The 27727-nt window shown below is 32.7% G+C and overlaps 2 protein-coding genes across 2 annotated transcripts; both read left to right on the plus strand.

Moving 5' to 3' along the window:
• The first annotated feature begins 5095 nt into the window (after positions 1-5095).
• On the plus strand, positions 5096-7136 carry LOC107831214 (UDP-glucuronate 4-epimerase 6-like). Its single transcript, XM_016658957.2, has one exon. The coding sequence runs from the start codon at positions 5411-5413 to the stop codon at positions 6761-6763; it is 1353 nt and encodes a 450-aa protein (XP_016514443.1). The 5' UTR covers positions 5096-5410; the 3' UTR covers positions 6764-7136.
• Positions 7137-24510: 17374 nt separating this feature from the next.
• Positions 24511-27271, plus strand: LOC142161971 (uncharacterized). The gene is made up of 8 exons (XM_075218264.1): positions 24511-24516; positions 24626-24815; positions 24919-25225; positions 25359-25909; positions 26015-26027; positions 26132-26150; positions 26205-26741; positions 26840-27271. The coding sequence occupies exons 1-8, from the start codon at positions 24511-24513 to the stop codon at positions 27269-27271; spliced, it is 2055 nt and encodes a 684-aa protein (XP_075074365.1).
• The last annotated feature ends 456 nt before the right edge of the window (positions 27272-27727 follow it).

Below are 27727 nucleotides of genomic sequence, written 5' to 3' on the forward strand. Positions count from 1 at the left end.
TCTTTGTGTTGAGTAAATAGTCATTTATGTTGTGGCCGTTTTGCATAAACAGCCATTCTGAAGAGTTGCACCTCTTCATATTTCAGCCCAACTTTGGCTATAAATACAAGACTATTCTGCTCAGAATTTCCATATGAATTTTCTGAGTTCTTCTCCTTCCTTATGCATATTTTAACTTCAAAGAAAGCAATAGTAAGTGTGATTTGCTACCGAACTTCGTGTTCGCTGAAACACTGGGGTTTGAAGTACCACTACTCCAGTGTGTAATTCGTTCTATCATGGGAGGAAATAATCCATAACCTTGGGTATTAGGAGGGGATTAAATTCCTTAAGGAAACACTGTGAATTCAGTGGGCTCGGATTAAAATTCTGTTTCTGTTTTTCATTTCTGTTTATGTTCATTTATATTTTCCATAATTGTTTTACAAATATAGTTTACTAATAAGATTGTGGTAGAGTGGTAAGTACTCCTTAATTAACTAGAGGTCTCGAGCTCGAATCGTGGGTATGAAATTACCTTTGTTAGAGAACATTTTATCCTCTAATGTGAGACTTCTCTGGCACGGACCAGATTTAGTCGAGCCCTAGTACAGATACAAGACGGGTGGGAAACCAACAAATACACACATATAAATCAACTCATTTTATTCTGTCTTCTGATCTTTTCTGATTTTCTGCCTTCTCTTTTATAATGTTTTTTCCTGTTATTTTTAAAAAAGAATTTATGTATTTCTTTTTGGGGGTGGGGGGTTTAAGTATTGGGAGTTGGGATTGGACACAGATAAAGAATAGCAGAGAAGCTTCGTAATTAAGAACACTGATTCAAAAAGTAGATGGAGGTTAGTTTTATATTCACCGAATAACGGCTACACAGCAAAATTATTAAATGAAATGAAAAATAAAAACAGAACAAATTAACCTTAGTGACAAAAAGAACCTTTTATCTTGACTGAACTAAACCCAAGATCTAACCATTAATAAAATAATAGTTTAATTATTAAAATTAATTCTCTCAGCTCTCAATTGTAAATTATTTTGTCGGTGACAAACGGTCATGCACTTTGTTTCTAATTTAAAAAATAAAATATGGAAAAAGAAAGCAATAGAAGAATGATAATAATTGAATTAATTAATTAAAAGAAGATAATGACTTTTCAGATTCTTTGTGTGAAGTTACTATTTTACTAATAGCATGTTTGGTCAAGCTTCTTTTTGGTCAAAAGTATCTTTTTTTTTGCCAAAATTACTTTTGGCCAAAAATTGAGGTGTTTGGTCAAGTTTTTGGAATGAAAAAAAAGTATTTTTGAGGAGAAGCAGAAGCAGTTTTGGAGAAACAGAAAAAAATAGTTTCTCTCCCAAAGCAATTTTTTGAGAAGCACTTTTGAGAAAAATATACTTAGAAGTTAAAAGCAGTTTTTTAAAGCTTGGTCAAACACTAATTGCTGCTAAAAAGTGTTTTTCAAACTAATTAACCAAACACAAACTACTTCTCACCAAAAGTACTTTTGAAAAAAGCACTTTTGAAAAAAAATACTTCTCAAAATAAGCTGATTTTTGCAGGTTGGCCAAACGGGCTATAATTATGGAAGACAGAGCATTAAGTTAAAGCTACCTAAGTGAAACTACTTATCTATTTTAAGCATTATTCATCCGATTCATTTTAATTGATTTTTTGGTTATTTTCACACATATTAAGGAATCCAGTTTTTAGCATTATTAACAATGAAATTGACCAAATTAATCTTAATTTGTTCATAAAAAATACAACAAATACTCTTAGTCTCTTTACTCCAAGGATAATTTTGAAAAAAAATAAGTTAATTCCTTCTTGATTATCTGAAAATTCAACTATTGTGGACTACACAATAAGGCCAAAAAATCAATTAAAAGACAGGAGGGAGTATTTTGCTTCATTAATTATGTAACTAAAATTTGATAAGTTAGTTAGCTTCATATTTTTAATAAATCTTACTTGCTTAATTATGCTAGTTTTATGTTGTGTTAGTTATGAAAATTTGCTCAATTTTGGAATTATTTCCCCTCTACTTTGAGAATTTTGTCTAATCTTTAACAAATTACTTCCCTTTAATTACTAAATCTGTATGTTTTTCTAGAATAAGTAACTTTCATTAAATACTACAATAACCGTACACTATTCTGTTTTAACCAATATAATAAAGCTATTTTAATTTCTTAAAATTACATATACTAAGTGAAATACAAAAAGAATATATTTCAATTGTTTAATGTTGAATAAGAGTAAGTCAAGGATCAGTGTTCTCATTTCTCATAAATTTCCCCATGTGTGTCTCACATGGTTTTGAGATTCTTCAACACATCTGACTCAAATTTTAGCTGGCATTTCACCCCTTACATAAATACAAGGACCAATCCTTAAATTTTAAAAAATTGAGGACCAATTTATTAGCTTATTCTTTTTTTTTCAATGCTCGGTATCTCATTGAGGCCCGACTGAATTCGTATTTGCACCGGAAAGTCCCATTTTAGGGGGTAAAGAGTTCCGTAATCAAAGACGACTTTATAACCAAGACTCGAACCTCTGGTTAAAAATGAAAAAATACTTATCATTTTACCATAATATTTATTATTAATTTATTAGCTCCTTAACTAGAAAGCAACTGTTACCCATTCATTTAATATCTTTTATAAATATATATAATATTTTGAGTGTCAAGTTATTATTATTGCTTGAGTATGCCCTAATTATTCACTTTTGAGAGTCAAATAAAGTCTTTTCTTAACCACAAACACCTTAAGTTTCCTTGTTTATTAGACTCCATAATTTTGATTGTCCTATTTCATTATACCAAATTAATGTGACCGACCACTTGCAAATATATTTATCAGATTTATTAAATTTTCTTAAAAAGAGTATCAATTGTACGACCAAACATCAATTAATTTTTTTTTTTTTTAAAAAAAAATACTTCTTACTCGTTTAACATTTCAAAATTTACTTGAAAATATGCTTTATAGATCTTTCATCATAGATGAAATTTCTAACGTATAGTTTAATTAGTCTTATTCTCTAAAACACAAATCAATTAAAATGTATAATTAATCTAAAACCAAACTTCATAAACGAGATAATTTTATCCATGGTCATTAAACTTTTGTTTTTGTTACCCAAAAGTTACTTTTCTTTTTTTGTCACATAAAAATCATTCAACTTTGTGTTCATTACACAAAAGTCACTTTTCTTCCTTTTGTTACACAAAAATCATTTTACTTTGCTCTAGTTAACACAAAAGTCACATTTTTACTTGAAAAGTCTATTATGTCATTGATATTATATAAACCTTCATATTTATGTAATACCTTCTATATTATATAATATATTTTTATCTATGTATTTTATTTATAAATTAAATTAATATTATTTTATTTATTATTTTTATAATATATTCGTATATTTATTTTTTTCTAATTTTAATTTTCAAGATATATTAGCAGCGTTATAAAAACAGATTTTTTTTTAATTTAATTGACCCACCAAATCTGGTCGGTAATTTCCGACCAACTTTGGTCGGTATGCCCTTTCGGCCTTCAAAATACCGTCCACACGTTAATGGTCGCGTTTTAGACGGTTATTGGCCATTACATACCAACTTTGGTCGATTTTTTTGACGGTTTTTTCCACATTTCTAGTAGTATAATTTCCCAAATAACCAATTGCCCAAGTAAATCCCCAAAAAAATATCCCCAGCTAAATTCGCAGGTAGAGTTACCTAGGAATTTTCCTTCAAATTAACATATGATTTTTTTCTCATTTTCTTTTTCGGTTTATCTGCGAATTTTCTCACGAAAATATACTTGTCGATTTTTCTCTACTAATATATATTAAAGTTACTGACAAATTTAATAACGCTACTAATATATTTTAAAATTAACGTTAAAAAAAATTAAATATACGAATATATTTTCTATACTATTATAAAAGCATGAATAAAATATTGGATTACAAAAATAACCTTATAATATTAAACATAATAACTCATAGTAAAAGGACATAATTGAAATTCTAGACATTAGCCTTATAATCCTATTAGTTTTAGGACATCATACTACTCGTTAAGAATCCTACATTATTACCTTTAAGAATCCTATTAGTATAATTATTTTCGGGCATAGATATATAATACTACATGTTAGCATATAAACCTAATACTTTTAGGAGCATGTTAGATTTTCTATTAATATAATTACTTTTGGGATAATCCTATTACTTTTAGGAAATACTTCTTAAAAAATTACTATTACTAATTTAATTTTAAAACGTATTATATTGTCCAAATACATTTAGAAACAGGAGAATATGTATTATTATAAAAGCACGAATATAATATTGATAGACCAAAATAATTCTAAAATATTAAACAGAAGAACGCATAGGGAAAAGACATAGTTGTAATAACATATTTTTTTGGACTACAATAACTTCTATGTTAGTTTTTTTTTAATATTTAAGATTTTAAAATTAAACAATCTTGTCTATTGAATTCTTATTAAAAATATGTAGGAAGGTTTAATAAAATCAATTTCATGAGAATCCTCCATATTGGTAATATTTTACCACTCTATAATATTCAATACAAAAAAAAAAGTAATGCTAAACGGACTGCATGAAGCATTGAAATTGAGAATACTAAAATAATTTTAATAATAATATTAATTTATTTAATTTATAAATAAAATACATAGTTAAAAATATATTATATAGTATATAATATAGAAAGTATTACATAAATATGAAGGTTTATATAATATCAAGGGCATAATAGACTTTTCAAGTAAAAATGTGACTTTTGTGATAACTAGAACAAAGTAAAATAATTTTTTTGTAACATAAGAAAGAAAAGTGACTTTGTGTAATGAACACAAAGTTGAATGATTTTTACGTAACAAAAAAAAAGTGACTTTTGGATAACAAACACAAAAGTTCAATGACCATGGATAAAATTAACTCCTCCATAAACCAATTCATATACTTTTATTTTTATTTTTTTTAAAAAAAAAAAAGAAGAAGAGTAGAGAATACTAGAAAAACAAAGTGGTCTCCAACCAACTACAACTCAAAAGCTCTCTCCCTCTCTTTGGTCCACCACTCTTATTTCTCCCTCTCTTTCACACACACACACATCAATCCTTCTTCTTTCTTCCTTTATAATCATCTCTTCTTCCCTAGGGGCTTGCTAAATCTAAGCACTCTCCATTCTTTCATTTCCCAAAAAAACAAAACTCCAAATTCTCTCTTCCCTTATTTCACAATATGACACAATAACTAGTCGCATTGAATTTTAATCAACTTCAGATTCAGTAGATTATTTCTTGAATTGATATCGAACTGCATATATCAAAAGCTTAGTGTGAAATTATCAAGTATCAACCAATGGCGTCGCCACCTGACACTAGCAAAACCACAAAGCTAGAGCGGTACAATAGCTATATTCGCAAAGTCAATAGTACAAAACTCATAGCTGCATCGTCCAAACTTCTATTTCGTGTCACTTTATTAGTGGCGCTACTACTTATTTTCTTTTTCACTATAAATTACCCTCCGTTAGCTTCAGATAACCCTAATTCACACAACAACATCCATACTACCACCCACAACCTCATCTCCTCCGCCTTCTACGGAGGCGGAGCATCGTGGGAGAAACAAGTCCGCCGCTCCTCCACTCCTAGCCGCCCTAACGGCTTCTCCGTCCTCGTCACCGGTGCTGCTGGCTTCGTTGGGTCCCACTCTTCTTTAGCATTAAAGAAACGTGGCGACGGTGTTCTTGGCCTTGACAACTTCAATTCCTACTATGATCCTTCTTTAAAACGGGCTCGCCAAAATCTCTTATCCAAACACCAAATATTCATCGTCGAGGGTGACCTAAACGACGTCGAACTTCTTCGTAAACTCTTCGACATTGTTCCATTTACACATGTCCTCCATTTAGCTGCACAAGCTGGCGTTCGTTACGCGATGCAAAATCCTCTCTCTTATGTCAACTCAAATATAGCTGGATTTGTTAATTTATTAGAAATCGCCAAGTCAGCTAACCCTCAACCCGCAATCGTCTGGGCATCGTCCAGTTCGGTTTACGGGTTAAATACCAAAGTACCCTTTTCAGAAGAGCACAGAACGGATCAACCCGCAAGTTTATATGCAGCAACAAAAAAAGCAGGTGAAGAAATTGCTCATACGTATAACCATATTTACGGTCTTTCTTTAACCGGGTTAAGATTTTTTACTGTTTACGGTCCATGGGGTAGACCCGATATGGCGTATTTTTTCTTTACTAAGGATATGATACAAGGTAAATCAATTAATGTTTACGTAACACAAGATGATAAAGAGGTGGCGCGTGATTTCACGTACATTGATGATATAGTAAAAGGGTGTGTTGGGGCGTTGGATACGGCGGAGAAGAGCACCGGCAGCGGCGGAAAGAAGAAAGGTCCGGCGCAGTTGAGGGTTTATAATTTGGGTAATACTTCGCCTGTGTCGGTGAGGAAATTAGTGGTTATTCTTGAAAATTTGTTGAATATTAAGGCTAAAAAGAATGTTGTTAAAATGCCACGAAACGGTGACGTTCCGTTTACTCATGCTAACGTGAGCCTTGCGTTAAGGGATTTTGGTTATAAGCCTACCACTGATTTGTCTATTGGGTTGAGGAAATTCGTTAAGTGGTATGTGAGTTACTATGGAATTCAACCAAGGGTAAAAAAGGAAAATGACCATTCCGATGATTAAGGCACAACAAAGGAAAAAAGAGTGTCATTAATCATTACAAGGAGGGGAGAACATGAAGGACTATTTTGCCCTTTTTTCAATATTTTTTCTATTGATGTATTTGGACTAAATTATGTTACTTGTTTATTTTTAGTATAGGAATAGAATTATATATTTATAAAAAAAAAATAATAAGAAAATCAGAGAAGGGTGGAAAGGCAAGTGTAGATCTTTGAAAGTGGGGTTGTAATAATGTATTTTAAGGCCTTATTGGATGTAGGATATAATATGCAAAAAAAAAAAAAGGAAAGAAAAAAAGGATTGTACACAAAAGAATGGTGCAGACCAACCTCTCTTTATATCAATCAAAAATTTTAATGTGTGGGAACAGCAATGATGATTACATTCTTTTTATTTAGTTCGGCTCATATTATTATAAATATTAAAATTAAAAAAAAATTGCGAGTAAAAAGATATGGAATAATAATAATAATCTATTTTATGATTTGCCTCGCAAGTGGATACCTACTATGATTGTGGATAGGTTGTCCTCTAGCAGTCATTTGTTCGTCAAAGTTTAAAATTATTTATTACAAAATTTAATTTTATACATCAGCAATAGTACCTTTTTCTTTAATTTATTAAATACAATTTGACTTTTTTTAAGTATATAGTATAAGTTATGGTAAGATCAGAATTAATAGAATTTTTAAGGACAAAAAAGGCTTGCAAAAATCCAAGATTCACGAATGTCACTACTCATCTCAGTTGTTAGAATCTCAAAATGTATGTGTAAGAAAGTTAAAACATCAAAATATTCTTTAAAATAAAAAGCCAAAAAGAAGAATTATTGACACGATATTGAGGTAATAGAAAAAAAGGAAAAGAAAAATTGTTAAACGTCTGGAAAAATCATAACACAGCTGCCCGACAAAATTCCTTTATAATTAAGTAATAATGGTTTAATAAAGTATTAAGACAGGAAAAGGTGATATATAATCATATACTTCACATAATAAATAGTAAAAAGATAATTAAAGACATGATTAAAGTGAAGGAAATATACATCTTTAAGAATACGTTAAATGAGTAGTACTACTATTTTAGTAAGCCAGCCATTATGTGTTTTTTTCTTGTTTATTTATTATTTTACAGCTAATCTTAAAAGTTTAGTATTTTTTTTTTATGCTGAACACTTGTATATTCTAGAAGATAAGCTTCTATTATTTTTCTATATCTAAAAGTATACTGTATGCCTTTCATGTATTTCTTTAATTTTTAAAGTAGTTCTAATACCTTTTCTTCTTTCGATATCGATAATCTAGATGGACTAAATTCGTTTGCCCAGAAGGGCAACGTTGGAGCAACAATAAAATTATCTTCATATGACGTATAATTATGGGTTCGAGTCGTGGAAGCAGTCACTAATGCTTGCATTAGGTTAAGCTCTCTACATCAAATCAAGATTTGAAAGAAGTCGGAATATAATATTTTACTTATATACAGAATGTAACTTAACATATGGGTTCGATCAGTAGCGAAGCCAGAAAATTCCCCAAGGGTGTTCCGACTTGAAATAAGTAAAAAAAATCCTTACAAAGGATGTTCAATATGTTTTATATATATCTAAAATATAATATTTTAATTATATACACAGTATAACTTAGCAAAAGGTGACTTCGCCTCTGGGTGCGACATTTCCTCGAATCCTGTATAAATACGGGATACCTTGTACACCGGACTACCCAAATATCGATAATCTGGATGGACTAAATGGACGAATTTCGTTAAGCCAATAAAACTGAATTTGGGCAGCAAAATAACTACTTCAACATAAAACACATGAAAAGGTATTCCATGAATAGTAATTTTCATATTCAAAATGTGTATGTAATTTTCAAGTCATCAGCAATGAAGGAAAATGATCTTGTGCTTTTAAGGTGATATAAGGTGATATTTTGCATCGGCATCTCAACAAACCTTTTTGTTACATATACATGTGAAACTATCTTAGTCTCACCTCCTTTTTATTTCTTTTGGTAACACCAATGTTCAGGTAATTTACGTGTACTTCGACTATTTTAGTCATTAGATATCTGCTATCTCTTATCATTACATGTGTCAAATAATGCAGATTATAAGAAGAATTACCTGAAAATTTTGTCTCTGCTTCGATTCGAACTGCGATCTCATATGATTTTCACCAACTTTATTGATCATTAGATAAGACCTGAATGTCTTAGTCTCACCCTCCTTTTTTACTAATGACATTGTATCTATAGTTGGTTTAAGGGTATGACTTACCTATTGAAGCTTCACTATGATTTGCTAGTTCTAATATAGTCCTAATAGTGTCAAGATGAAACCATCTTTAGTTCAACCAATATTTGATGGCTTATCTCATCTCAGTGATTTTGACTAGCAATAAATAAGGAGCTAGCACTTAAGGAGTCGTTTGGTTGGAAACAAGTTGTTTTAGGATTAATTATTTCGGGATTAGTTATTCAATTTTTTTATAAAAATAAAAAAATATAATAATACCGGGATTAGTTATACTGTAAATTTATCCCAACAAAAAATGAGATAAATTCATCTCAAATTTAATTCCAAAATTAATCATCCCCAATCCCTCGTACCAAATGAGCCCTAAATTCAGTACAAAAGTTCTTCACATGCATCTTATCTCTACTGTGCAGCCAGTTGTATATCAGAAAGCTGCATTCAGCTAACTATTGCTAAAGTGATGAATTTAGCAATAGTTTTTTTAGCGATGATTGCTAAAGCGATTAAAGTAAAGAACTCAAGATTCTAAGCACCCGTTTGGGCACAATTTTTTTTATGTTGTTAAAAAAGAAAAATTAAAAAAAATATTTGTGTATGGAATTTGATCAATTTTAAAAAGAAAATTTAAAGGGAAATTTCAAGTTCCAAAAACTCGTTTGGGCCAGTTTTCGACGAAATTTTTCTTTCACTCACAAAATTTCAATTCTAAGTAAAATGGTCCAAATACAACTTCAACTTTCAAAAATTATTTTTCAAACACAATACAAAAATATATTTTCATATTGCAACTAAATTTATGTCCAAAGTCGAAATGCATCCAACTATAGTAAATGGTAACTTTCAAAGGCTTTTACCCAATGATAGACGTAAAAGCTGACAAAGTATTAGTACGTGTTTTATTATCATCGTACATTCTCTGTTTCTTTTTCTTTTTCGTTTTCTTTCGTTTCTGTATTCGGTTTGCTTTTTGATAAGCTAACATAAAGACCAATGTAAGTATAGCTTTTTTATATAGTCCAGAATGCTCATGTTTTGCCTATTTTCATACATTTTCTGTAGCTACTTTTGCAAAAACATTTGCCTGAAGCCCTTTACAAATCAAAAGCTAAGTCATTTTTCAGAAAGTGGATTCCTTCTTATATTTCATGATAGTTATGTGGACCATACCCTACCCAACCAATATGATCCGGAAAAAATAAAGATTGAATTACATAAATTGAAACGAATAGAGTATTTTAGATGTTATTCCATTGTCACAAGCAAGGTTTATGTTTGTATTGTATTAATATATATGTCTGATTTTTCGTTTACATATATAATATGCATATTATATATGACTCGACTTAGTCTTTTACTCTTTTAGTGAAGGATGAAGAAATCTGACTTTTAGAAAATATTGTGTATTTTCTATTGAATGAATCATCTATTGTACTATGTACTATTTATTTACTAACAAAAGGAATCTAAGGAATAACCACGTATACACTTGTCTCCTATTCTATTGGTTATTCTATAACTACTCACGTGCTATTTACAATAAGGGATTTTTACCTATCTATATCATGTATCAAATCTTATTACCCTCAATGTTTAAGGTTTGTGTTTATTACATTTAAGCATACCAAATTACCATTTCTATACCATAATTCAAATTAGGGATATAATTAAGGGTTCATTTATATTAGGCATAATTATAGGACTATCTTCCCACTTTCTCTTTCCTTTCATCTCAATTGTTCACAACACACACAACACATTTATACTAATTGTATATCCATTTGTTCCCATATAATAAATGTTGTTAGAGCTATAAGGTCCCCCAAATTCTCAAAGAAGTGTATCAAATTTAGCTCATACAGATATAATTCGCTTGATCAGATAAAGTTTTGACAAAACTGAGTTGAACATATATTTATTGGCAGATCAATTTAGGCATAACTCAAGTTAGCTCGTAAAAAAGACTATCAGAACATATTTGAAAAATAAATCTTTCAAGTTTAGTTTGTCAAATATAGTCCTAATAATTTTTTTAAAAAAAATATTTTCGTTATTTCGAATTAGTAGTTAAACAAATTTTAAAAGAACGAACAAACAAATGAAAATATATTATGAGTTTGGTTTGGGTTATGACCCATTAGCAAAAATTTATCAGCTCATCTTGACCTAAAAATATGGCAAAATATGACCCACCAGCTAATTAATTCAAATTGTTTAGATTAAATACAACTCGCCTATTTGACCCTCTAAGCTTAAAAGATGACATTTCAATCAAATGAATTTAAAAAACATAAGCTTTAGGGATTTCACCCAAAATCATGACGGATAAAAAGATCCATATATAAAAGTAGTCAAGACATGCGTAATGACGTGTAGCTGTATGGTTGGGGGGGCAAAGTCACAAAGAAAGAGCACAAACAAAAAATAGCTTCTGGTATTAAGAAAGCGTCTTAATTTGCTTGGCTCAACAATTGGTGATTGGAGGGGTCCCCCCCCCCCCCCACACACACACCACCTATTAAAGCAGTTTGGCATACGTAGCCTTCAGAATCTTTCCAAAATAAACGACATGTGTGGTGTGGTCATTCTTGCAAAACATATCGATTGCTGCTTCTTTAATTTGTTATCCACACTAACCTTATACTAATTGTATATCCATTTGATTAAGGGATTTTTACCTATCTATAACACAGTCGATTGAAATTCGAAGAAGAAGAAGAAGAAGACATATTTCCAGAATTTGTAGATATTTTGTAGTCAAATTGTAGTCAAATTAGAAAAATTGTAGATAAATTGTAGACTGTTTTTTGCAGAAGATTTTGTAGAAGCTTTAATCGTTTTGGATTTGTGAAAACAGAAAATAATGCATCTACAATCAGAATACAAATAATCTACAATTTATCTACAAGATATCTACAAAATAGATACATTGAATTTTAATATCCAAATTCTCATTTCAATTGTAGCATAATTGGCATTTTCGACATAATTGTAGAAGATTTGTAGAAGTTTTAGTCTTCCCAATCTACAATTCATCTACAATATATCTACAATTTATCTACAATTCTACAATTTAACTACAATTTATCGACAATTTCTTCTTCTTCTTCTTCTTCTTCTTCTTCTTCTTCTTCTTCTTCTTCTTCTTCTTCTTCTTCTTCTTCTTCTTCTTCTTCGAGTTTCAATCTAAAATTCAGTCAAAACCAAGTCTAATCTTCACCAAAACCCCTCAAAATTGAGATATAAACTCCTAAACATATTTCGAATTATTTACAACAACACCCAATCCAAACAAATAATGATTTTTGAAAACCTAAATTTGAATTCAAAGCTTTCAAGCTTTTTAATGGCTATCAATGGTGGAAAATATATGGAAGAACAGATGAAGATGAAGATGAAGATGAAGAACAGAAATCTCCTTTTCGTTTGATTACTGGAGCTTCAGTAGCTTGCGTTTTTTGAGAATTGTAGTTGAGTGAGAGAAGAGAGATCTCTTTCCGTTGAGGAAGGAGAGAATCACGCAGCAATTCTAATTTGATGTTGACAGAATCACACGCAGATCTGGTGCCTTCATTTTAGCGCATTTTTATGGCAAAATCTACCTATTTTTGGATTGGTATATAATTTGTAGTAAAAGTGTGGACTACACGGGTAAATAATAAATTATGAACATTTTTGGTAATAAAGTTTGATATATGGTATAGATAGGTAAAAATCCCTTACAATAATAATAGAATGTATAAAAATAAAATATGACTTCTTCAGCTGGCCCAATACTAATTAATAACCCAAACTCTAAATATTGTAAAAAACCCCAATAACCCGGTAGGCCCAACTGTGTGTCCAAAGGATGTTCAGACAACATGAAATATATCGAAGTCTTCTTAGTGGACCACTTTACTCTTCTTCTTCATCTCTACTTTACTCTTCTTCTTCATCTCCTTCGTTTCTTGTTCTCTCCCTTTGATAACTCCATGATTCATATAATTAGGATGGGGTTTCTTCTTCTCAACATCCCCCCTCAAGTTAGAGGGTAACCTTGTGACCCCTAACTTGCTCAAAATCTGTGAATGAGAAACCCCTGAAAGTGGCTTAGTGAAGAGATCTGCCAATTGATCTTAGAAGGAACAAAAGACAGAGTGATTAGCCTAGAGAGGAATTGTTGACGGACAAAGTGACAATCGATCTCCACATATTTTGTCCGTTCATGAAAGACGTGATTACGAGCGATATGGATCTGCTTTACTATCAGAGTGAAGTGCAATGGGAAGAGCCACTAGTGCAGAAAGATCTTCAAGGAGTCGAACAAGCCAAGTAAGTTCTGTTGTAACTCATCTCATAGATCTGTATTCTGCTTCTGCTGATAACAGAGATATTGAAACTTGTTTCTTTAATTTCCATGAAATGGGTGCTCCTCCAAGTGTGATGAAATATCCACTGACAAATCTTCTGGATTCCTTACAAGAAGCCCATCTGCATTGCAGAATGCAAGCAGAGAAAAGGATGGTGCTGCTGAAAGAAGAATACCTTGACCCAGATCTGCGCTCAAATACTTCAATACTCTCAATGCAGCAGTGAAATGAGAAAAACAAGGCCTCTGCATGTACTGGCTGAGATAGAGAACTGCAAACGAGAGGTCTGGATGAGTATTGGTCAAGTAGTTCAACTTCCCAAACAAATGACGAAAGAGGTCTGGACGAGTATTGGTCAGAGTCAAGCTTGGAAGAGGGATTCAGGGGAGAGCTAACTCGTTTCAAGTGAGAGACATCAAATTCTTGCAACATATCTAAGGTAATTTCCTTTGATTCACAATGAACCCTTCTTTTTCTCGCAAAATTTCCATACCTAGAAAATAATGTATGTTGCCTAGATTTTTGACCTTGAATTAAGTATTAAGAAAACCTTTGATATGTTGAATTTCTTTTAAATCAATCACAGTAAGTAGAATATCTCTAAATTATTCCCAGTAAGTAGAATATCATCTACATATACGGCTAGAATAGAAATTAGCTGTCATGTACATTTAAGGAATAATAAATAATCATTTAATGATGATGAATATCCTTTAAAACTCAAATCTCCAGCAAGCCTGGCATACCATTTCCTAGAATCTTGCTTCAAACCATACAGTGATTTTCTGAGAAGACATACATGTTTAGGACTAGGAGGTGTCACACCTGAGGGAAATTTCATGTATACCTCTTCCTGTAGATCTCTATGCAAGAATGCATTGTTGACATCCAATTGAGAGACATACCAATCTCTCTTGGCTACTATAGTGAGCAAATACCTTATAGTTATCATTTTCACTACTGATGAAAAAGACTCACTATAGTTTATCCCTTCTTTTTGAATATCCCCCCTGACCACCAGCCTTACTTTCAATCTTTCAATCCTTCCATCTGAGAGGTGCTTTACCTTATATACCCATTTGCAAGGTAGAGCTTTTTTTCCTTTAGGCAATTCAACCACATATCATGTATTATTGTCTTCTAGGGCCTTGATTTATGATTCCATTGCCTCTATCCAACCTAGATGTTGACAAGCTTAAGAAAAAATGGTAGGTTCAATGAGTGTAGAAATATACTGCATTATGTGTTGATTATTAGGTGATAGGGAGGAAAAACAATATTGTCTAGGTTTACTTGGTTGATTAAAACAAGTAGCTCCCGCATCTGTGAACATGATGTTGTTGCACACATAGTCCTTCAAGTAAACTGGTTGATTAGATATCCTTCCTGATCTTCTCACTGGTGTGGGCTGTTGAGGTGCTTGGCCAGGTGAGGTGAGATGAGGATAGGTTGAAGAGAAGCTAGACTAGGAGACTGTTGAGTATAAGTATGTGGAGATCTTGGGGAAGGTGAGGAAAAACTGTCAGAATTCTCAGGCTCTAAAGGAATGGGTGAGAATTGATCATCTGATGGATGTGGATGTATAGGTTCTATGGTGAGGGTTGGATTTGGGAATATGGGTTGGTATGAATTCTTGTTTTTAACAAAAGGGAACTGTGATTCATGGAACTTCACATCCCTTGACACAAATACCTTTCCTGTTTTCAATTCCAACAGTTTGTACCCCTTCTAATGAAGGGGATACCCAAGTAAGACACAAGTTGTTGCCCTCTCATCAAATTTCCCTCTTCCTTGAGCTAGTGTTGAAGCATAACAAAGACAACCAAAATTTCTCAAGTAATCATACTTAGGCTTTTTCTGAAATAAAACTTCATATGGTGTCTTTCCTTTGAGAAAACCAGAAGGCATCCTATTAATGAGGTGTGTAGCGGTGAGGATAGACTCCCCCCAATATCTCATAGGCAGTTTAGACTGAAACATTAAACTCCTTGCAGTTTCTAAGAGGTGTCTATGTTTTCTTTCAATAATCCCATTTTGTTGAGGAGTTACTACACAAGACAATTGGTGTAGAATTCCTTGAGGAGGATAGATAAGCTGCCTCTTGTGTTCCTTTTCCCAATTCCAGTGCATTGTCAGACCTTATGATTTTGACCTTTTGAATTGCCTTTCAACCATAGACAAAAAAACTTTGAGCATAGGAAAAGCATTACTCTTTGTATTTAACAAGAATGTCCATGTTCATCTACTATAGTCATGTACTATAGCTAGAAAATATCTGAAACCATTATAGGTGTTTGATCTATAGGGTCCCCATGTGTCAACATGAATGAGTTCAAATATATGTTTGGACCTTATTGTGCTAACGGGAAAAAATATTTCTAGTTTGTTTAGCCCTAGGACAAACATCATAGATAAAATTAGAATCTGGTTTACAATGAAGAAATTCTAAATGTTTCATTGCTGAAAATAGGAGGTGTCCCAACCTTTCATGCCAAAGCTTAAAATCAGTAACAATATTAGCTTGAATTGAACTAGAAAAGGAAACTGACTTTGAAATGGAATTGCTTCCTTTTGGAATTGAAAATACATCATTACTAAAAACACCCTTAGACTTGACACTATTTGGTTCCAATAGATAGAGTCCCTCTCTAACTTCACCAAAACTTGAGGACTGTTCATTGAAAGGCCCTGCAACACACACTCAACAGATGTGAACAATACATCATATTTGAATTGAAGACAAAATCTATGAACTAATAACAAATTGTATTTGAACTCTGGAACATGCAACACATTGTTCAGAGTATGACCAGGCAGAATAGAGATACTCCCTATATGAGTAACAATCACCTTGAAAGAGTTAGGCAAACTGATGTTTAAAGGTACATGGAGTTGAGTTAAAAACAAGAAAGAATTTGGACCAAAACACATATGCTCTGAGGCACCTAAATCAGTGATCCAAGTATCTGATTTTAGACTAGTAAATACTGAACTTGAATATTTTAGAATTGCACCAGCAACTGCATTAGCATTGATCCCATTATTTCTTCCCTGTGTTAGCTTTGCTTACTTATACATCTGCATCATTTCTACTACTTGTTCCTTCCTGAGTTGCTGACCAAAATTGTTGTTGTGTTCATTATTCTCTCCTGCTAATCCTTCATGTTCTTCATGTGTTAGTACTACATTTCCTTTGATTTGATTGTGATACCCTTTCTGGTTTGTAAACTCAAAATCTTCTGGGAAACCAATGATCTTGTAGCAGTCTTCTTGAGAATGTCCTGTTTTTCCACAATAAGAACATGTAACATTTGGATTATACTTCATCCTCCCTTTGAATTCCTGCTGAGGCTTAGCAAACCTCTGCCCTATGTTGTTGAACTTGGGCCCTATGTCTCCTCCTATTTGTGTTTGATTTCTGGTTCTTTGAAAATTCTTCCCTTGTCCTGTGCTCATGAAAGCTGCAAAGTCAGCTAAAAGTTGTGCATTAGGTTGCTTGTCTTCTCGTGCTGCCATGAATGACACTGATTGGGAATTGAAATGTGCATAAGCATAAACTTCTCTTTGATTCTCATCTTGCAAGAGAAGTGAATAAGCAACATCCATGCTAGGTAGAGGATTCATCATAAGAATGTTCCCTCTTGCCTGTGCGTATGTGTCATTTAGACCCATTAGGAATTGAATCAATCTCTGATCTTCCAAGGATTTTGTTAGATTTGCCTTTCCTTCACAAATACAAACACAAAAACAACATATGATAACGTTCAAAGCTTCTAATTCATCCCATAGTCTCTTGAGCTTAGCAAAGTATCCTGCAATGTCACAATTTCCTTGTGCTAATCCTGATAATTCCTTTTACAGATGATATAGCTTGGCTTTATTGGATCTTCCAAATCTTTGCTCAAGACTGTCCCAAAGGTCTTTTGCAGTCTTGGAGTAGATAACACTATCTGCAATGTCCTTTGAAAGAGCATTTAGAATCCAAGAGATGACCATATCATTCACACAATTCCATTGCTCATACTCTGGGGACTTCAGTTCTGGAGGTTGACAACCTCCATTGATAAAACCAAGCTTCTTCTTGGCTGATAAAGACAAGATGATGGATCTTCTCCATCTTGGATATCCTCTTCCTTCAAATATAGTGTTCACTAACGTCATTCCAGGCGAGTCAGAACTGTTGAGATAGGGATGATTAGCATCATAGGCTACAGATTTAGCAACATTACTTGCTTCAACAATAGGGGTTATAGTTGTTTCAACCATCTTAGATTACTGATTTGAGATTGAACTTTGATGTAAATTTTTTTTTGATGAATGAACTGTTGAATCGAGCCCACTGCTCTAATACCATGAAAGATTTGAAGAAATCTCACTTTGAAAAAATATTGTGTATTTTCTATTGAATGAATCAGATACTATACAGTGTACTATTTATTACAACAAAAAGAATCTAAGGAATAACCACCTATACACTTGTCTCTATTTTATTGGTTATTCTATAACTACTCACATGCTATTTACAATAATAAAAGAATGTGCAAAAAGAAAATATGGCTTCATCTTCAGCTGGCCCAATACTAATAACCCAAACCCTAAATGTTGTAAAAGGCCCAATAACCTAGTAGGCCCAGCTGTGTGTCCAAAGGATGTTCAGACAACATCAAATATATCGAAATCTTCTTAGTGGACCACTTTACTCTTCTTCTTCTTCTTCTTCTTCTCTACTTTACTCTTCTTCTTCATCTCCTTCGTTTCTTCTTCTTTCTCCTTGATAACTCCATGAATCATATAATTAGGATGTGGTTTCTTCTTCTCAATATTTAGTTGTGTGTTTCTGAATGAAAATAATTTTTATACAATTGATAGAGGGGAGTTATATTTAGTTTTTAGGAAAACTCTGCTAAATTGTATATAAACTCGATTGGACTTGCTTGGTGGACTAAATCCACCTAACACCGATCATGACGGATAAAAACTTACTCGCGATTAAGTGATTTAATGAGGTGATAATATATACGCTATTAATTGACTATGGTAAAGTGAAACAAGCGTGTGTACAAAAACATGACATGTATCTGTTAATTAAGTGTAAGCATTGATATAAGTAAGTTTATGTCTATAATTGCATTGTTGCAACTATTATAATAATGATGTAAGACTGTCAAGTTTCCAAAATTTACCCTTGTTAATATTAATGCGAGAGATTATAGTCATATCTAGGTAAAATTGAAAGAACCTAATTATTTTGCCTTTTTTGTTAGCCTCGAATTAACTTGTTCTAAAATGTCGACATATGACACTTTGAGAGTATTTTTTCGCTCTTTCATATACTAGGGGATTTTACTTGAAAAAAAAATACTCCATACTAACGGATTGAGGTCCATAACCATGAGTTTTAATACACGAGATGTTGTAACACTTACCAATGAGGTCCTATCAAGTATTATTACACAGAAGAAATTGATTATTGTCACGCCCGAAAATCCCACCCTCGGGATCATGATGGTACCTAGCATTTCACTTATTAGGCAAGACAATGTTAGAATAGTTTTAAGCCATATTTAACAATTCAAGTAAACTGATGCTGATTAAACTGAATAAACTGTGGTAGAAATAAAATAAAGTGTGAAAAGTCATAAGAACCGAAATATATAAATACAATTCCAGATCTGGTAACACAAGTGCACGAGCTACTAGAATAATATAGATAAATGTCTAAATAAAAGTAAAGTTGTCTGAAAGAAAATACACAGCTAAGATAAAGTAAAAGGGGACTTCAGGGCTGCGAACGCCGAGTAGCTGTACCTCAAGTTCAATAGTCAACCTGAGCAATCTATTGACCGCTGATGGGACCTACTCCAAAATCTGCACAAGAAGTGCAGAGTGTAGTATGAATACAACCGACCCATGTACTGTATAAGTGTCGAGCCTAACCTCTGCGAAGTAATAACAAGGCTAAGGCGGGTCACTTATAATAACCTATATGCAGTATAAAATAATGATAGGAACGAAAAATACGGGGAAATAAGGCAATTAATTCACACAAATAACTCAATCCTCAAAGAAAACCAGTAAATACCAGAAATATCAATCCTTAGAGTCTCGTACGAAAGTACCGAAGTCAATACAATACAATAAAGAATAGAAAACACATAGACTGTTGCGCGCGTAACCCGATCCTACAATATAAACTTTAAATATATCCGTTGCGGTACGCAACCTGACCCCTCCATATAATCATCAGTCAATATCATAGTCCACCCTTATTCCACCTTTTCAATTCATTTCTTTTCAGTTTCCGTTGCGGCATGCAATCCACTCTCCAAATAGTGTCAGTTAACAATAGTAACTCAATAATAAGATTTACAAGAAATCATGCATCAAGAGAACAAATGTATGAGCAATGGAGAATAACATGATAATCAAGAGGCTCGAACTACTCGGATGTCTCAACTTTACCCACTCAATGGTAACTACTTTTAGCAATACGTACAAGTGAAATTACTTCAATAAAGGCAACAATAAATACGAAACTATAAGGCAACAAGCCATAAGAAGATTAAGATATATGAGGAAAACAAATCGAGACAAGTAGTAAATAAGTACGGAATCAGGGAGAGGATGGACATTTTAATACAAGAAATGTTAAATGGCAAGTAGCAATTATGGCATGGAAGTCAAATAAACATGTAGCAATTAAGGCATGAAAAAAAGACATAATATTAAGCAATGGAGATTGGGAAAACAAGTAATGTAATGGCTAAGTCATGAAATAACACAATTAATGAAATACGAAAAAGCATGGAAATAAGTAATTTGACAGCGTATATACAGTCGTCACCTTGCATATACGCTGCTACACATATAATTCACCTAGTACATAGCTCAAGGGTTCCTAATTCTCCCAAATCAAGGTTAGACCCAATATTTACCTCACTCCGCAATCAACTTAAGATTCAACCATGGCCTTGCCTTTCGAATTAACCTCGAAACCAACCAAATCTAGCAAATCATTAATCAAACGATTCAAAATAAGCCTTAGAAACTAGCTACGACTGAAGGAGGTTCAATTTAGATCATTATTGAAAAAGTTGACAAAAGTCAACCCCAGACACGCTTAGTCAAAACCTGAGGTTCGGACCAAAACTCGATCACCCATTCAACCCCGAGCCCGGTTATGCAGCTTAATTCAAAATCCGACCTCAATTCCAAATCTAAATCCCAATTTTACAAAAATCTCTAATTCTACCCAAATCCTTAATTTTTATAATAAAAATCCTAGATTTAATGTTGAAATCTTAAGAAATGTAATGGGTAGTTGAAAGAAAGTATATTAGAGTCACTTACTAATGAATTTAGGGAAAAAAGATCTTGGAAAAATCGCCTCTAAGGTGTATAGAGTTGAGAGTTTGAAAGAAATGAGCTAATTCTCGTTTTTTCCCTCTTTTACCCAGTTGTAGTTATCGCAATTGCGACACATAGTTCGCAATTGCAATCAATATTTCGCAAATGTGAAAAACCATTGAGCATGTTGACATCACAAATGCGACAAATTTTTTCGCAAATGCGAACAATCGACTCGCAAATGCGAGTCTACCTTAGTCTGCCATTGGTCACAAATGCGACACAAAGTTTGCAAATGCGAACCTTCCCCCTTCGCATATGCGGACTTCACTTCGCAAAAGCGAAGCTGACCCAGCCCCCACCATTTTTGCATATTCGAGCCTGACCTCGCATTTGCGATTAGGTCCTCGCAAGTGTGAGATCTGCAGACCTGATGCACTAGGACTCTTTTAAGTTCAAAAATCACTCCGTGACATATTCGAAACTCATTCAAGACCTCGAGGCTCCAAACCAAACATGCACACAAGTGTAATAACATCATACGAACTTGCTCGTGCAATCAAAAGACCAAAATAATACCTAGAACAATGAATCGGACACCAAAACATGCAATTTCTCAACCGGACGTCTGAATCACGTCAAATCAACTCCGTTTTGCACCAAATTTTGCAGACAAGTCATAAATATTGATACGGGCATATACCAAGTTCCAAAACCAAAATCTAAACCAGGTAGCAACAAAGTCAAACTACGGTCAAATTTATGAATTCTTTAAACCTTTAAACTTCTCGTTTTCAACAAATTATGACAAATCAAGTTAGGGACTTCCGAATTCGATTCCGGGCATACGCTCGAGTCCCAAATCATAATACGGACCCACCGGGACCGTCAAAACACTTATTCGCATCCTTTTGCTCAAAATGTTGACCGAAGTCAACGCAAATGAATTTTAAGGCACGATTTCACATTTCGTCAATTTTTCGCATAAAAGCCTTTCGGAAAAAGACACTGACTGTGCATGCAAATTGAGAAAGGCTAAACGAATTTAATTAAGGTTTTGAAACACTGAAATGAAAGCTAAAACTGAAAATGACCTACCAATTATAGACACTAATATAATGAAATCCGCAGACAAACTTCTAGGCACCGACCAACTTCAGCAAGTACAACTCATACAAGTCGACTCTATTAGACAAGCAAAATCTAAGCATAATTTGCGCATAACTCTTTAAAAAAGAAAAAAGAACAACAAAAGAAAAGCGCAATAGCTAGCAACAAAAAATAGAAAGGAAATGGTCCAGCTAGGAATAGAACAAAGAATATATCTTTTGTCTGGCTACCCCACACGCCCTTCTCTTTTTTCAAAGCAATCGCTCTATATTTTGACTAATAAAGATTTTAGAACAAGATCTCATAATAATATTCGCATAAATAAGTAAAAAGTCAAAGTGTGAAGAGCTTTAAGAGATTGTGATCACGTATATATACTTACATAACATACCGTTAACTATGATACAAGAAAAATATTTATTTTAAAGAAAAGAAAAAAATAGTATATAACAACAACAATAACATATCTAGTGTGATCCGTAATTTGTGTTTGGAAGGATGGGGTGTACGCAGCCCTTACTCTTATCACGTGTGTAAGGTAAAAAAGTTATTTTTAATAGTTATTCGATGAAGAAAAGCATTTTCCAAATAGATTGAAAAATACAAGAATGAAAAAGCTATGGTGAAAAATTCACGATAAGAAAAGTTTCTTCGCATCTATTATTTAATTAATTATATCACGACATATCAACTAATTAAGTGATTTAATAAACAAAGAGCATATATTAATTACAATGGATTAGCGAAAGAAAAATATATACAAATATATATATATATATATATATATATATATATATATATATATATATATATATATATATATATATTAGTTTGACTGGACAAATTTTTACAAGCATATTAATAGGTGCGCGCGTGAACTTCAACACGTTATGTCGCATGAAAGGTATCTCCAAAATAAATGAATTTTAATATTTTAAGATATAATAATTTTTAGAACTTTCCAATTTTTTCTGACCTCTGCCCGCAAATGGTGCAGGCGTGGAGCAATACATATGAAGATTTGTTGTTGGCATTTTCTTGGCAAGTTCCTCTTAGATTTTATACTATTTTTTAAATTCACATACATATTTGATTCTTTAAAAAGAAATGTTTAATTTAGCTTTAAGGTCAACAATTCTGGAGAACATTTATTGCCAGATTTAGATGCTGACAATGAAACATGTTTTGCAATTAATTTCTCAAAGAATATTATAATATTGTTTAAGAGTCCAAATTAAATATAAGAAATAAAGCTAATCTTTGACTTGAAATTAGAAAACTTAAAATTTTCTACATATTTTATAGTTGTCTGACATACATAACCTTTTGAAATATGAATTAATTTGTTGTAGATCACCCATTGCCATAGTAATTTTGTATCATCAAACCCTCACCAATTGAGGCGGAGCCAATATTTCAACCTTATGAGTTTTGGATTTTAGAATGACGACTTCAAGTATTAGTGATTGGGTTATAAATTTAATATTTGTACATATTTAATGAATTCTAAATATCAAATACACAATTTGAACAAACAGTATTGAGTTTGGTCGAACCCGTAGCTCGGCTCGTGCTTCAGACCAGTTCAATAACACGATGAAAATTTAAATAGCCAATCAACTAAACGACTAAAATTCCTGCGTTTTACTTGATTAAAGACGGTACGAAGGTTCTAATATCAATATAAAATAAATGTCTTAAGACTATCTAGAGAACAAATGCTAGAAATATGGAAAATTTGTAATAAACTACCTTCCATAGATAATTATATTGCCAATAAAACTTATATTTCCTTACAAACAAATGTAGACCTAAATAACGAGTGTGTTCAATTGAACCCATTATTTACAGTTTAAACCAGACCACAATCTCAAGTACTTATTAATTACATTACATATACAGAATTTTTTTAACATAGAAAATGTTGGACAAGATCCAAAATCTTTGCAAAAACACGATACTATGTTGTTTAATGTAAATTTCAAGTTACTTAGAATACTAGGTTAGTAACCTAAATTAATTTACCAAGAAATGGTTTGTGTAGATTTTGGTCAAGAATAAATGTGTTCATAAGAAGGTTTAATTTAGAAAATATTGTTGTTTACTGGCCACGATTATATTCCCCCCAAAAAGAAGGCAAGTATTGTTAAAATAATTCATATTAATTGGTACATCGTGTATGGTCGGTGTTGGGAGAAAAAATAGTTATAAATAAAACTAAACATTAAAAAAACAGACAAGTGAAAGAAAAGAAAGCCTTAGTTGTGGAGTATCATAAGCTCGCAAAGGAATCTGAAATTCTTATATTATATCGAATTAAATAAAGTTTTTTTTACTGGGAAGATGACTTCCTTGTAAAAACCATAACTAAGATAAAATAATTTATTTTATATAGTTTTATATATGAAACTGCGATCTAGTAAAAATCAAACTCTAATCTAGTTTTATAAAGGGAAAATTTCAAATTAAAACAAGTGGGCTGCATCCTTTTCAACTTTATAGCCCATATTTAACTTTACAATTCAGTAACCCACAAATTAGGGGCCCAAATCTGAAAAGGGGGCATTATTTCCGATATTTTGAGACTACCAAGCGCGATTTTATCTCATTCAGCTGGATTTTCTCAGATTCTTTCCAATTTTCTTCCAAAAATACTTCAAAAACGAGATCCTGCGATAAATGCAGGTACGAAAACCCTAACATTTCTTCTTCATCTAGAATTTATTCAATTTTTTTGCTACGAAGCAGCGCAATTCTCCTTTTTGCTGCAATTTTGATTTCAATTTTTTGTTAGATGGAGATTTTTCCTGTTTACCTTCTTCATAGTGGTGAATGGGAAGAAAACAAGTTTGTGAATTTCATCAGTGATTGTGTAATAATTGAGTCCACATTCAACTACAACAATTTAGTTACAGCTATTTCAGAACAGATTAGGATCGATAGTGATTTAAACACAATAGAGATTAACTTTGTGCCAAATGGTGGTTTGCCGCTGATCACGATTTACAACGATACATGAGTTAAGGTGTATATAGAATTAAAGAAAAAAAAACTTGAATTTCACTGAATATCCCCTGTTTGTGACAGTGAAAGAGATTTATGAAAATCATTTGGTTGTTACAAGTTCTGTGGTTGCTTCAAGTTCCAGTTGTTTGGTTGCTACAAATTCAAATTCTAGAGATGTATCAACAACTGATAGCACTGAGATTATTGATATTGAATTGATTGAAAACACGAATTTTAGTGAAAACACGGGTATAATAGATAATATGTTGAACGAATTTGTTGAGGAGGATCAAGTTTATAAGGATAAAGAGACACTTATGAATATGATGAAGAACTTGGTTGTACGCGAGAGGTTCCAATTCAAGGTGAAGAGATCAAGCGCGACAAGGTATGTCATTAATTGTATATTCTGTTGTATAAATATGTATAAAGTAGTATATATTTGTATATAGATATTAAAATTAGTATATATGCAGTTTGTATACAAGTGTATTTAGAAGTTGAATGATGTATAATACTAGGTATCACCTTACATGTCTGGATGACAATTGTGCTTGGAGTTTCAAATCTTCTACCATTTTCAAGGCAAACATATACAAAGTGAGAAGTTACAATAATAATCACACATGCGGCTATGGTGAAAGATACTTAACACAACGTCAAGCTACTTTGGGTATAATTGCTAGTATAGTCAAGGACAAGTATGTTAATCCAAAAAAAGTTTACACCGCAAATGATATAATAGAGGACATACAAAAGCAACACGGGATTAAAGTGAGCTACATGAAAGCATGGAGAGCTAAAGAAATAGCAATGGCAATGATAAGAGGGAGTCCGAGTGATTCATATAAGGAGCTGCCGAAGTATTTTTCTATGTTGGAGCAAACAAATCCAGGATCGGTTACAAAGTTGCACAAATCAGAGGATGGGTGCTTTCTTTATGCATATGTTTCGCTATATGCATCTATCAAAGGCTGGGAGCATTGCAGACCGATAATGGTTGTTGACGGAAGCTTCCTTAAAGCAGCATATAAGGGTACTATATTGACTGCTTGCACACAAGATGGAGCTGGTGAGTTGACTGCATCTATGTTGTTTCTGCAGTTTGTATAATGTTTATGTTTCATGTATAAAAGTGTATAGGATTTCGCAGCTGCTGTTTTTATAAAATTTGCAGTTGGTATAAATCTGTATAATTGTGTATAACTGTGTATAATATTTGTATAAATTTTGCAGTTGGTATCTCCAGACTAAATTACAGTCTGAATCCTAATATCTATTTTTGTATAAACAGGAAAAATCCTTCCACTTGCGTATGCAATTGTGGATTCAGAGAATAATAAATCTTGGGGTGGTTCTTTATCCAGATAAAGGGTACTTTTGGAGTTAGGGAAGGGATGTGTATAGTTTCAGATAGAAATGAAAGCATCTTCAATGCCACAAAAGTTGTGTACCCAGAAGTACCACATTGTATTTGCATGTTTCACTTGTGCCAGAATGTAAAGCGCACATTCAAGAAACATCACAAACAATTGAAGGATATCTTCTTTGCTTTGGCAAGAGCTTACACGATAGAGAAGTTTGAGTACCATATGACAGAGTTGTGCAACATTGATCTGAGGGTGCAGCCTTACTTGTTCGAAATTGGGTACGAAAGGTGGTCTAGAGCATATTCCAAGGTGAAAAGGTCGATGGTAATGACTTCCAATATTGCAGAGTCAATTAATGCAGCTAACAAGGATGCTAGAGAGTTACCAGTAATGCGATTGCTGGAGTACATGACAAATTTGCTACAACAGTGGAACAACAAAAACAGAAAAAGTGCAATGGAGACATCTACAGAGCTTGACGAAAAGTACGACAAATTCCTTCGGGAAAATCTGATTGCATCGGAGAAAATGACGGTAAAATGAATCAAATATAATGAATCTTGGCACTTCTGACTTGCATTTTACTGTTCTTTAATTTTATTTTATTTTTTTAAAAAAAAAAACTTTTGCAGGTGAGGCCTGCTACGGATCAGTTATATACTGTGCTTGAAGGGGTAAGGAGAAACATAGTGTGCCTTGAAGAGGGAACAGGCAGTTGCGGAAAAATTCAAATGGATGAACTTCCATGTCCGCATGCTTGGGCGGTTTTGAAGAACCAGCAGCTGAAACCTGGCCAGTATTGCTCTTTTTACTACAAGAAGGATAAACTCCTTAGCACTTATGAATTTCCAGTGAATCCGATGCCAGATGAGAGTTTATGGGTAGTCCCAACAGAGGTGATGGAAGATGTGGTCCTACCACCTAAAGGGAGAAGGAATGCAGGAAGGCCAAGAAAGGAAAGACTCAAGCCTGCTTCAGAGAAAGAGTCTAAGAGAGCATTTTCATGTTCTGTGTGTGGACAAGGTGGTCACAATAGGAAAACATGTAGGAATCGACCAAAATAAATAGTTGGAAACAAAACGCTTCCTATTATATTTGTTGTCATGTTGAGTAGTTAAGTTTCAGAAACAATATAGTTACAAATGTTGATTAGTTAAGTTTCACAATCAATTGACATATTTCATTATACATGTTTTACTTATCCAATAATAGTGTCTTCCTGTTTTTAATGGTACTAAATATATTGATAGATTGTAGAAATACAAAAAGGACTGCAAACAATCACTGGTATTACATGTATAAAGATGTATAAATGAGAGTATAAGTTTGTATAAATTTGTATAACTATGTATATAATTGTATACATATGTATAAAACCTGCTACATTAACAAAACTGCAACCATAATGAAAATACATACTTTGTTAAAGGACAAAAGCAACTGAAAATATTCATTCCATAAAGATTGGATTCTCAGTCCATATCCATGTCTTGTTTCCCTTTCAGAATTCCAAAAGTACT

The sequence above is a fragment of the Nicotiana tabacum genome, chromosome 7 (genome assembly GCF_000715075.1).
Source record: "Nicotiana tabacum cultivar K326 chromosome 7, ASM71507v2, whole genome shotgun sequence".
NCBI classification, from domain to species: domain Eukaryota; kingdom Viridiplantae; phylum Streptophyta; class Magnoliopsida; order Solanales; family Solanaceae; genus Nicotiana; species Nicotiana tabacum.

Excerpts from the sequence above, each read along its gene's own strand:
- LOC107831214 (XM_016658957.2), top strand. The coding sequence starts at position 5,411 with ATGGCGTCGCCACCTGACACTAGCAAAACCACAAAGCTAGAGCGGTAC.
- LOC142161971 (XM_075218264.1), top strand. Across the intron at positions 24,816-24,918 it reads TAACTTTGTGCCAAATGGTG|TGAAAGAGATTTATGAAAAT; the intron begins GTTTGCCGCTGA and ends TGTTTGTGACAG. Across the intron at positions 26,742-26,839 it reads TTGCATCGGAGAAAATGACG|GTGAGGCCTGCTACGGATCA; the intron begins GTAAAATGAATC and ends AAACTTTTGCAG.